The sequence below is a fragment of the Ambystoma mexicanum genome, chromosome 2q, assembly GCF_040938575.1.
Source record: "Ambystoma mexicanum isolate Mex_15411 chromosome 2q, UKY_AmexF1_1, whole genome shotgun sequence".
Classification (NCBI taxonomy): domain Eukaryota; kingdom Metazoa; phylum Chordata; class Amphibia; order Caudata; family Ambystomatidae; genus Ambystoma; species Ambystoma mexicanum.
Window position 1 is genome coordinate 1229848606 of NC_090924.1, and position 12896 is coordinate 1229861501.

Genomic DNA, 12896 nt, shown 5'->3' on the forward strand with positions numbered 1-12896 from the left:
CACATCCTCGTGAAGGTGATTCAACTTCAATCTACACAATACCCAAAAAGGAATATACTGTGAAGGCTTGGGTCTACTGACTGTTGCATTGCTAAGGTGGAGTGGCCAATGGATTCTGTTTCACGAGGTACCTACCACTCTTCCTGCACTATGTTCCTTTATTAAAATATAGTGTTTTTAAGCAAAATGTGTTCAGTTGAAGTAACCCAAGGCTACAACTCCCAAAATCCATTAGGTGAAATCTTAAGTGATATGAAGTCAAATGGTCACATTGCAACAAGGCCGGAAAAAAGGGTTGGTGGTATTTCCTTGGGCTGGATAAAAAAATACAGAAGAGACGTGAAAATAAATATACTAGAGTATGCGCAATATGTTAATCTGAAAAAGACACTCGTATGGAGAGCATCAAAAAAGTGTTGGCGGAAAACAAGAGCGTGCGTGGACACACTGCACAATGTTGAAATGAATATGTGACTCGGTAGCTGTGAAAAAGTAAACACGTTCATATGATAATATAAAGGATGTTTGTGAAAATGCGCGCAAATGCCAGATTTGATGTGATAACGAATATGAAGGGAGTGGTGGGAAATACAGATTACTACTTGGAAATTGATGGCTTTGTCTTTCATGCCTCCATCGTCTGGAAAGGAGGGGGGCCCTCGAGGAGGCCGGGGCGGCTGTCTTTTTACCAGCAGCCAATGGCCGGCCGGGGGTGTAGCCATGCCCTTTGGTTACAGGGCTCGCTGCCTTCTGGACCGAGTTGGCTGGAAGTGCAACTTGTCCGCATACTTCAGCATCTTGCATTCTTGCGATGCTCTGCGCGTGAGATCTGCTTGCAGCCGGCGCCCAGGCACTTCCAGCCCAGCCAGGACTCGGGGGAAGGAGAAAGGAAGGCCGTGCCAAGGTGTTATCGCATGTGCAACGGGAAGGGGAGAAGGGATAAGACCGAGGCGATGCAGGGCACCGAACCCTCCACCCGGCCGAGGCTCTTACCGCCCCTGTGCACCCTGGTAAAGTCAGCCTTCGCACTCTGGATCCTTGTGACGTCTCTGGGGACAGCAGGCGCTCAGCAAGGTAAGAGGGGCTTCGCCTTTCCAGTCGCTGGACTTGCAGAAGATGGGCCGGGCATGTTAGAACGGTGCTTTGCACTTCTTCCAGAGATACACACTTCTGGAAACCAGACATTGCCTGGGGTTATAGCTGTATTTTCCGTGTGGATTGCTGTATACGCGTTCGGGTCACTGGCAAGTGGGTTTATAATGCGATCAGTGAGCAGAGCACTGGGTAGATGACAAGGGTAGAGTGATCAGTGTGCGTTGACCTGTTGATGGCGCAGTCTCGGTCATAGGGTTATTGGTTGATCGATAGATCCCAGGGGGCCACTGTGTGGGTAGAAACATTGATTAGATGTACGACGGAAGGCACATCTGTCGATATTAAATACATGTCTGTCACGCTAAAGAAGAGGTGTAACCCGGGCATGTAGGCTGGTAGTACAGAAAAAAGTATAGAGCTCCATGCCGGATTCCGCCCGCTTCTGAGCACTGTAGTAATACCGGACAGCATATACATATAGGTTCACCGAGTCCATGTAGTGACATGCTACATAGTATATGCAATGCAATAGCCCACAGAGAACAGAAGTTGCATGGGCGACAGGGGCAGCAGCAACCACTGGCATGTCCATACTTAATGCGGTTGCACAGCCCTATGTAACCAAGCAGAGTCTACCCCTGTCTCTGGGGAGTTTCGGTCATCTTCATCCAGTCCTGGCATTTTAGCCAACAGCACTTTGTATGCTGGGTCTTGAAGTCGTATAATTGTAATGGGACGATCGCGCTTACAAGTCCCGACGTGCAAAGCGCTGTTGGCTGAAACGAAACGCCAGTCAGCAGGCGACCCCGCACCCCCCCTCCCCCCAACAACCACCCCCCGGCCCCACCCCTGCTCCCCGACCTAGTTGGGAGATGTGCACTTGAAGCTGTGGCGATTACTTTATGTGCCCGCCCCACTTTTTGGGGAAGTGGCTGTTCGCCCTGACCTGGTACACCAATAGGTAACCTACTCAAAAGTGCCATAACTGAACCAATCGATGTGTGAGCGTATGGCATTATTGGCTGCCTGGTCCATCTATATTGCATGCCTGATTCACAAAAGTGCTTTACAGCACGTGCCGCAGGAACACTCTTTGTAAATCAAGCCTTATACATTTTAAATCTGTGCTTATCGTTAAGTGCAGGTGCGCTGCAAGGCGAGTGGAACGCCCCTAGCCCTGGAGACTTCCCCTCTGCACCGAGCAGTGCACTTGAGCTCTGCCTGCCTTGCACTCTGCCTTGCTCCGGATGTCTGAGCTCCTGGCAGCCAGTGCTGACGGCCAGTATGTTCTAGAAAACTTGACAAGAGAGGCAAACCGCTTGCTTTTTGAGGCGAGCACGCTTGAACAGACTGTTGAACGCATTCCCCTCCCCCTATTGCAAAGTTGAAGTGCTTTCAAGAGACACTCGCAAAGGAAACGCACGCAATCCGGTCCCCCTGCTGTTTCCATGGACTAATTCCTCCAGTGGAAACAAGAACAGCTGGATTTATGAGTGCACAGCCCAGGCAATTAGCACCAGCAAGTGACAATTAACACATGAAAGGCTAACCAGTTTAAAGTTGTGCAGCATGTTCTAGTGTTACCGTGTGTCTACAGACGTCGCATGTGCTCACTTTGCATGCTACATTAACGTTCACTATTGCAGATGTTCAAACTGTTGGCTATTTCTTTTTTTAAGATTTCTGAACACATAGTGTACAGGGAGGTACTCGCCTCCCACCAAGAAGCCCCTTTCCCACGGAAGACCTCCGGATCAGTGCACTTGCATACTCTGGAGAAATACAACACAACATTGTATATTTCCTCACTGGACCTCGCAAACAACTGTCGTGAGTTCATCGGCTCGCACCCCCCACTGCTTGATAGGTGTCCTGTGTATTTTGGGAAGCATTCCAGCCTGCTAGCATTCCATAGCTCAGCTGATGTGTCAATCCATTAAACCTGTCAGAAACTGGTCTCTGTGTGACAGCTTTCAGGGACTCCCCACCACAGCACCCCATGCGTCCCCAGCAGTCAAGATTTACGCCCTTCAATTAGACACAACGTGCCTCGTAAACCCCCACTAGTGGGAAGGAGCTAGGAATCCAAGAGAGGGCAGTTCCTTTGAACCCAGAGGTTTTATGTACTTGCGTAATGGACAAGTATTGGTTTTACCCAAAGCACACAGCTTGGTAGAACTGTACCCGGCATTCTACTGTGGCAGGATTTGAATTAATACCCTAAACTTTACCCCCAATTACATGCAGTGGCGTTTCAAAAATCGTTTCCCAATTCAGATGTGTTATATCTTGTAGCTCTACGTTAAAGGCTCAGAACTCTCACGTCACGTTTCCCATTGCCAAGTGTGTGAGTGCCGCCATGCCCTGCTATTTCCTTTGAATTCTGGGATTTGAGGTTTTTTTCATTCTCATTTTAAATATGAGAAAACTACAAGTAGCAGAATTCCATGAAGAAAATGACCGGATGGCCTTCGCACACATGGCAAGGAGAAACCTCAGAGTTCATCAAATATAACAAAGCATTAGCATGTACATTTAACATATATAACTAATGACGACTTACCCTTTATAACCATATAACATACATTTACATACCGCTTTTCGTAAAACTGAAAAACATATATAATGGCATTCATCCAGAGCTTTCGGTTATCCCAGAGCTTTCGTAACTAACTTCCTAAGGGTCCATCAAGAGTAGACTGCGACAGCGGCAGGCGGAATATATTCTGATGTTCCCGGGCAAGGTGAGGGTGGATGAGTGGCGGCTCTGCTTGACTGTGTACCCACCTTCATTTTGTGTTATATGGGTATCTGTACTCCTGCAACAGCCTCCTGTACCATGAAATGCTGTTCTGCCAGATTGCACGCCTACCTTAATTTGCAGTTTTTGTTGACCTACATAGCTGAAGTAACCCCCGTACCATGAGGCGCGGCTTTGCCAGGCTGTGCACCCATGCCGACTCGTCCTGTATGCTTTCTGTACTACTGCACTAGACCCCAGCACCATGAGGCACGGCTTTGCCAGGCTGTGCACCCACACCGACTCGTCCTGTATGCTTCTTGTACTACTGCAGTAGACCCCAGCCCCGAGAGGTGTGGCTTTGCCAGGCTGTACACCCACACCGACTCGTCCTCTATCCTTCCTGTACTACTGCAGTAGACCCCAGCACCATGAGGCACGGCTTTGCCAGTCTGTGCACCCACACCAACTCGTCCTGTATGCTTCCTGTACTACTGCACTAGACCCCAGCACCATGAGGCGTGTCTTTGCCAGGCTGTGCACCCACACCGACTTGTCCTGTATGCTTCCTGTACTACTGCAGTAGACCCCAGCCCCCGAGAGGTGTGGCTTTGCCAGGCTGTGCACCCACACTGACTTGTCCTGTATGCTTCCTGTACTACTGCAGTAGACCCCAGCCCCCGAGAGGTGTGGCTTTGCCAGGCTGTGCATCCACACTGACTCGTCCTCTATCCTTCCTGTACTACTGCAGTAGACCCCAGCCCTGAGAGGTGTGGCTTTGCCAGGCTGTGCACCCACACTGACCCGTCCTGTATGCTTCCTGTACTACTGCAGTAGACCCCAGCACCATGAGGTGTGTCTTTGCCAGGCTGTGCACCCACACTGACTTGTCCTCTATGCTTCCTGTACTACTGCAGTGGACCCCAGCGCCATGAGGCGTGGCTTTGCCAGGCTGTGCATCCACACCTATTTTGTCTCGTTTGCTCACCTGTACAATTTCATATTTGAAGCACTGGTGGAGATATATTGTTAAATATGAAACGCGTTTGGCTGAAAGTAACAAGCGCTTTACGCAGCCCCAATGCAGTCAAGAAAAACATCCCATGCCAGCGGTGTTATGTCAAGCATTATATATCTGGGACCCAAAGGAAGTGTGAAAGCACTGAAACCTCCACCAGAAGCCACTTCCGGTGCTGGGGCAGGAACTGACAGAGCTCTCCCGGAAGTGCAGGCGTGGAACGGGTAGAGGTAGAAGTGGCAAGTACCAAGAAGTAGAACTTGTATTAAACCATTTTGTGGTATTTGGCTCATATGGTGTGGTGTCTAGCTTCTTGGTGATTTGGTTCAGCCGTGAGAGGGGGCTGGTGTTTGCAGACTATCAGGTAACCATATATTCATTTACAAAGGTGCATAGTTTGAGAAGGCCTGTTTTCTGGTTCGTTTTGTCTTGCATCTATTAGATTCAAGTCTGGCAATGTCATGACTTCTCGTGCTGCAAGTGCCTCTCCCCTCGCCCCCCAGATGGTGAGTTTTTCAGACACGTATGATGGAACTTCTTGATGGCTGTTTTGAAGGGGATCCGTGCATGGCGCCATAACCAGCACAATTGTCTGGTTATCACCAACTCACAGCAGTCCTGGATGTCACCTCAGCCCCTCCAGAAGCCATCTAGTCTGTTGCAGCATGCCTCATTACCAGACTAAGATAATACAACCACAACACTCCCAACCTCAAGCAGCTGCACTGGCTACCACTTCAAGCATCCATCCAACCTCCAGAGTGCTAATAGCAAGAAACATCCATTTCTTGAGCTCTAATGGCTGCTGACCTGCCATATACCCTTGTAAAAGGCCCTTGCAGTGTGCAGGGCTGTTAACTTGGACCCTGGCCCATTGTCACTCAGCATAGTCCATGGGACGTGCAACTATTGTTTAAGTCGTGATGTCATTTTCTTTTTAATATGTCAGTAGTTGTGTCACAACTAACCTGTAATACATATACAGGGTTTTATAATAATATTAAGTTACAACCCACCTGTGATTACTTATTAGGGGTGACTCCAACAACACAATGTCACCTGTGCAGAGATGCCAACTTGTTATGTATAGCCCTTGCAGTCCTGTCACCATCTCTGTATTCTGGGACTTGCAGGCTGCATTTATAGTGGGAAAAACAAAAGTACAAGTCTCAGTGTCCAAAGACAAAAATAGGGCAGTATGAGTTGTCATGGAACAAACTGACAGCTCTGTCGCTCACTTGTGCACCTTGCTTCTCTCAATGCTTGATTGTCAGAAACACTGGCGGGCGTCCTGCTAGACCCACACCGATAGTATGCTGGATTAATGCTGCTGAAGGAAACTTGAGAGTGGTAATTGGGGTGAAAAGAAATGAGAACTTCAGAGACTTGTGAAGGGCGGAGGGAGACACCTCCGCCACCACATGTCGAGGAAGGAAAACGATAATGCCTACCATGTAATGTCAGGGACGTCATTGTACCAAAATGCCAGCGGTAGTGGACGTGACATCACATGACCCTTGACCTCTGATTACATCACAGGAAGTGATGGCATTTGACCCCGCCCCGAATTGACATCACAGGAAGCGATGGAACACAACCTTTCACCACTTGATAATACAAGAAGTGGCATCACATAGCATTTTTTCTAAGTACACTACGAAAAATATGGTTACGGGATCACTGTATTTATTTTATTTATTTATTCAGATTTATAGAGCGCACGTCAGCCCGGAGGCATCGTGGCGCTTGTTACAGACAATATCTTAGTTACATAGGATACAGTAATTACATAAAATACAGAATTTACAGTGGATATGTATACATTAGCAATGCAGTATATTTACATGGATTCCTGAGAGTTTCACGGATATTTCGCAAGGAATGAGGTTTTCAGTTTCCTGCGAAAAGTGGGGAGTGCGTTTTCCGCTCTAATGTCAGCAGGGAGAGCGTTCCAGGTCTTGGCTGCAATGTAGGGGAAACTTAGACCTCCGGCTTTGGCTCTTTTGATGCGTGGGATGCAGATTAGGTTGGAGTATTGTGTCCTGGTGGGACGGGAGGAGGAGGGTTTGAGGATGGTTTCTGATAGATAGGACGGGGCGGAGAGAGAGAGGCATTTGTGAGTGAGGGTGAGGATTTTGAGAGTGATCCGTGTAAAGTGTTATACATTGCATACAAGAATGGATCACATATGTACCATTAATATCAGTGCATATAGGCTCATATTACTACATTACTGAGAATGGAAGTAGACATCCAAGGCCAAATGATAATGTGTTATTATATAACACTTACGCTTAAGTGCTTCATATATTTGATTTATTTAATTATTCATGTATAATGTGCTTAATACCAGCGTTGTGGTTTATATGCGTGGGATCGGGATTCGAACCAGTGTGACGCTTCGTTGTCTTGCTTCCAAGACAAACTCTTTGCCCCTCGGCCATCCATCCTCACATATAGATAGAACAAATATATATACAATATCACCCAACCTGTGTTAGTACTCATTTATCAACCTCAGTAGAATGGAAGGCTGAGTTAACCTTGCCGTGCATCAAACCTGCAACCTGGCGATCACACACGCACATTGCAGCAGTGAGCGCTCAACCCACTGAGCTATCTTACTGGCTATAGCTACCAGAAAACCAGCCACCTCAGAAACAAAGTGCCACATGCTGCTGGTCACAGCCCAGGAGCCTCCATTTAAAAATTTTCTTTTTTTAGGTGTAGCAAGGGAGACCTCAGGGGTAGCAACACAGACCACAGGGGTCGAAGGTGCGACCCCTGGAGACCCCCAAATGACATCCCTGTGTAATGTTGTAAGGTTGCAAGGCCAGAAAGTTACTGGGGATTAGAAAGTGCTTTATGTTCTGAACAAATATGGCATAATAGATTGGAAAAGGATGTGGTGGGTGTACTTTGAGCAAGGGTTGCTAGACAGGGAGCAGTACTTTCTATTTCCACAAAGAGGCAACTCAACAGAGGATGCCAGTATGTGTACAGCGGCAGGTGACATGGGTGGTGAAACAGATTTTAAGTCACCAGGCAGAGCATGAATAGGCAACAAAATAGAATGATAACTCTCTTTTTCAGGAGACGGGGAGGGGCAGAGGATCAGGTATGCCATGTATTGTGAGACAGGACACTCAATGGGCCTCATTATAACCTTTGCGGAATGGGTTAACGGGCGCTGCTAATGGTGGCGGACCCTATAAACCCATTCCGCAAGATTACGAGGTTCCCTCGCGGGACCCGCTATGGACGTCTGGTTTTTACCAGACGTCCATAGCGGGTCCCACGAGGGAACCAGGGAGCTAACAACGGGCCGGTGGTAATTGGCCCGTTGTTAGCTCCTGCACCCATTCCAATTAAGCCCTATGGGGGATCAAATGTGAATGGGGAAGGTCCAGGCCCGGGTTACCTGTAGGAGGAATTACTGGGCCCTGCAAACTCGGAACGGCCCGGTAATTCCCCATTCATAGAACCCGGAACCCGGACACGGTTTTGGTGGCAGCCATGCCCTTATTAATTGCATGGCTACCGCCAAATTCGTAATGAGGCCCAATATGTATTGGATTAGGGTGCAGTGCACTAAGTATGTTTTTGGGCTAGGGAATGTGCAATGAAATAAAATAGGTTTTGCATTTGATTGTGGCAGTTTAGCAACACTTACCTACATGAATTTTGTGGGGGCTATCTGGCCCACGTTGTAAATGCAGAGGCAGATTTCCCTGGCTGAGATCTACGCTGAATTTCTCTCACCCTGATTGCTGGCTGACAGCCAGGAAATTTTGGCCGATACTTGAGTTGAGGGTGTATTAATGCCCACACAACCAGTCCATTAACAAAAATAAGGATGTTCGCCAAGTGCAAGAAACACCAACTTTATTAACAAGGTGACTGGGCGAACCCTTATAGATACCTATACATTAGAGTCTACTATTGGCTAGTACATTATCTACAACTCCACCCAGGTCCGACCTCTCAAACCTAGTCATCAATACAATAATATTGCTATCACACGGTCTGGTTGGTTGGAACACCTCTTACTGACAGTGACAAGAATACTTTTCTGCCATTGTATGGAACCTCTTGGGGTGGCCTTGAATGTTGCAACCATTGTAGACAGTCCAATTATTATTTAATTTACTGTGGCTGTGAATAGAGAGATCAAACCCCTGTTTCCATGAACACAATTATACTCCCATCTCATTTCCCATGCCAGGGGCTCATTTGTTCCAGACAGCTTCCATAATATTGAACATTCTAGTAAACTACTGTTGTTTCGATATCATTTCCCATGACAGGGCCTCATTTGTTCCAGACAGCTTCCATAATATTGAACATTCTAGTAAACTACTGTTGTTTCGATACTCACTGCCAACGCAGGTGCATAATCTTTTAATTGGGTAACAGGATGAATACCAGTTTTTTTGGGGCTCTATCAGCTGGGGATATTTCTTCTATTTTACTATATTTAAAATAGGGTATAGTGGCACTAATTGGTCATAGGGGGCACTGTCTATACAAATTAGTTTAGTGTTTTGTCGATATTTCATCTTGGGGCACCATGCACCTGGCAATCAAGCTTCTGTGTGTTTATTCAATTACTGCTTGCACCAGAAATAATTGCACTATGCACCTGCTGATCAAGCATCTGTGTGTATATTCATTGACTGTTTGTACCATAAATAATTGCTACATATCTGTTCTTGCATCATGGAAACAATGGGCCCTGTCAGGAGTCTGGTGGCATCCCGCTACTAGCGCCAGGTCTCGAGTAGCGGTACAGTGGTACGTTTCCATTCCCCTTTTGGTCGATTGGCCCAAATGGGGTAGGACGTGTTATTACCGGCAGTGGTAATTGTGCTGGCAGTAATAACGGAAAGCAGGATTTTAACCTCCAGCAAAAGTTGGAGGGTAAATCTACAAACTTTCCGCCCAACTTGTAATAGAGCCAGCCCTTAAATGCAGCCGTAACAGCATTACCGCCGCATTTAATGGCTACCACCCAACTCATGATGAGAACCACTATCTCTTCACTGCTCCCTCGAGCACTATATTGTACTCTCTTCCACTGTAACCTTGGCTGCCTCATACTTTCAGGTGAGAAAAGGCTTAGCACTGCAAAGCGGCAGCTCTAAAATAACACGTTGAGCAATTGTCACATGATGCCTTTGCTGCAACATGGCAGGACCTTTGCTCAGTGCTATATTCATGGTTCATCAGGAATATTGTTTTTCAGGCAGGCCTCTTTTAGTGTATTCTGCAACCTATATTCCTTCCTCAGTGATCTTCTCAATGTATGCTGCAACCTAACCCCCCTCAATGTGGCACAAATACCTATAGTGATGCAAACTACTTCTATTCTACTTGTGTTTATATTCTGACAGAAACAAAATAAGACACTTTTCCTTATTCTACGTGTGTTAGTGTGTTGTTTGTATTCAGGCTTATTGAAAACAGTTCGGGAAAAAGGCCTTGAATCATTCATTTAAGTGAGCTCCCTTATCTTGTATTTACGTTCATGTTTTGGAGGCAAAGGGCGGCAGTGCACGACGGAACATTTGCCTTATTTGCACCATCACAAGGGAAGCCCCCCTTCTTTCTCCACCAACACCCTGAGTGTGGGAGGAGGGTGGTGCAGTTTATGAATCTCCCCTCACCTCTCGGCATAGCAGAACAAAATAAATCCTGGGTCACACCTTGTGCCCACCTCTGGTTGAGGAAGCAGAGATGTATTAATTGGACATTTGTATGGCGTCTATACACAGGTGTTTCCAAGCACCACAAGACAAGATGGGGGGGGGGCATGGGAATCAAAAAGTAAAACAACAAAAAGGGTTATATTGATCTTGTGATAATCCTACCATGCAATTGAATGTAAAGGTGGTAAGTGCAAAGGGAAGGGGTGAGGGAGAAGTGCAGGAGTGGTGTATGTGGGATGGATCAACCCACTAATCCGAGCCCTGCAACAGTACTGTGCATTGCTGGCAGCAGAAACATCAGAATGGCCACTGGAAAACATGCTGCTCGCTCAAAATCATCCAAAAATGTGCAGTAACAATCTGAAAGATAGGCCGCCATCCACTTTTGCCTATCTTAGTGAGCACAGGAGATCACCGGCCAAAAACCACCATTGGGCTACCCACAAAGTAGCCTGAAATCACTTGGAAATAGCAATGCTGATTGCCAAAAGAAATGCAGAGCTGTTTGGGAATACGTTTCTTGATTGTCAAAAATTGCTAAAATCATGGCTCACAAAACCACCTAACAAAATCCAATCTCCTTGTTGGGTGGTCAACATCATTCTCCCGCAAGAATCTACATAAATATAAGGTCCACAGAAGTGTATCTATATCTGGATAAAGTATATTTTTGAGGATTGCTTGCTGGAAGAAAGCTGTCAAAATGGGTGCAATACCGGTACTCACCACTACCAGAAGCCGGCGTTTTAAAACCAATTCTTTGTAAAATTGAACAACTGAACCCAAACTATGCCAAAGAAAGACTTGCTCAGGGGTAGAGACAATGTAAAACTATATTCTGAAATGACTTGAAGGAAGCAATTCTTTAATGTATGTATTAAAAATGTGGGTTATACTGTAAGAAAAGACAAATTGTAGACATTGGTTGCAGAGTTAAAAAGTTTCCCACTCTGGGATCAAACAGATTCCACACCTTTTCCCTGGACAAAAGAAGCTTCCTTCTGCCCTTGGCCAAGAGATTGACAGACTGGTGTAAACAGGAACAGCCAAGACACCCTGGCATGTTGCTCTCAGTGAAGACAATGGGGGCTTTGGGATGAATATGGATATGCTGATTTAGATGTGACTGGTCAACAACTGCTCTGAGAGAGACAGGACATGTGACCTCTGAGTCAAGCCAGATCTGGGGGCGGGGACACACCATTGTGGATTCAGGTAGCCCAGCAAATATATGTTTTTATAAAATTGCTTATAACAAAGTGTATCAAGCTGGCAAAAATATAAAATGTTGAGACGGTTAAAATGAAAAATTCACTCACAATTTAAGACTAAGTTGGACGCCGTGTGATGGTCTGAGACTAAACCCTGGAATTATTAATATTGCAGCTGCAGTGTTGTTGCTATGAACATAAAAACCTAAAGTAATATGCCCAGAGAGGATCTGCATGCATGTGTAAAATTTGGTGCAAAACCAATATTGGGAAACCCACCAAAAGAGTGAATAAGTTGTCATTTCTGTACTAAAGCTCTTAGGAAGATCAGAGTTGGACAAGAATGTACCTTAAGTAAGCTGTGATGTGTATATGGATTATGAACAAGTTGTGCACCTTGGAAATATGTTTGTTATGAAAAATTGATTTTCTAAGTAAAAGCAAAGGGGAGTTTCTTCCCTAGATTTTAAATGGCAGCATCATGATGACACCTCATGACACGCTGATCCTTTCTCCAGTCAGGGGATAGGAAATCCTCTAACCTATCAAATACTTAGAGGGTTGGGCATAGAGAATCAGCCTACCCACCCACTTTGGAAACCCATAAATAGAGACTGCTTAGGACAGATAAGGGACAGTCTTTTTCCATTACTCACCGATTCCTGCGAAGCACTCTGCCAGACCAGATCCAGACAATATCCAGACAGACCTCAGACTCCAGATATAGATCCAGAGACCAGAACACTAGAGCCCAAACTCTAGAGCCTTGAAGCAGAGAGGCCTAAACCAAAAGCTGAATCCTTTTCATCAGGCTTCAGAATCTTTTGCAAACCTGATTCTCACACTCAACAGCCGGGCTGAGCTGTCTGTTTCTAGCTAAGAACCCTGCGCTAGAACCGAGGTCCAGACCCAGAAAGCAGTGCTGTAATCCAAGACCCATCAGATCCAGTTCAAGAGGCCGCAGACAACCGTGCAGTGCTGAACGCAGAACCCAGAGGGCCTGAGACCTGCCCCGTGGCGAGAGTGAAGCCAAACCCCTTGACCAGATCTTTGACGAGGCCCATTCCATTCCAAAGCTAGGAGTGAGTATCTAGTCTAGAACTGTCCATAACCAAGCTCTAAGT

At 46.4% G+C, this 12896-nt stretch overlaps 1 protein-coding gene across 3 annotated transcripts in view; it reads left to right on the forward strand.

Moving 5' to 3' along the window:
- The first annotated feature begins 756 nt into the window (after positions 1 to 756).
- The window catches only part of VWDE (von Willebrand factor D and EGF domains), a 550953-nt gene continuing 538813 nt past the window's right edge, over positions 757 to 12896 (forward strand). For all 3 annotated transcript variants that reach the window (XR_011303393.1, XM_069648623.1, XM_069648624.1), the window contains exon 1: positions 757 to 1074. Coding sequence is in view for 1 of the 3 variants with exons in the window: in XM_069648623.1 (XP_069504724.1) it covers positions 915 to 1074 (160 nt within the window). In the remaining 2 variants the exon portion in view is untranslated. The remainder of the gene's footprint in view (positions 1075 to 12896) is intronic.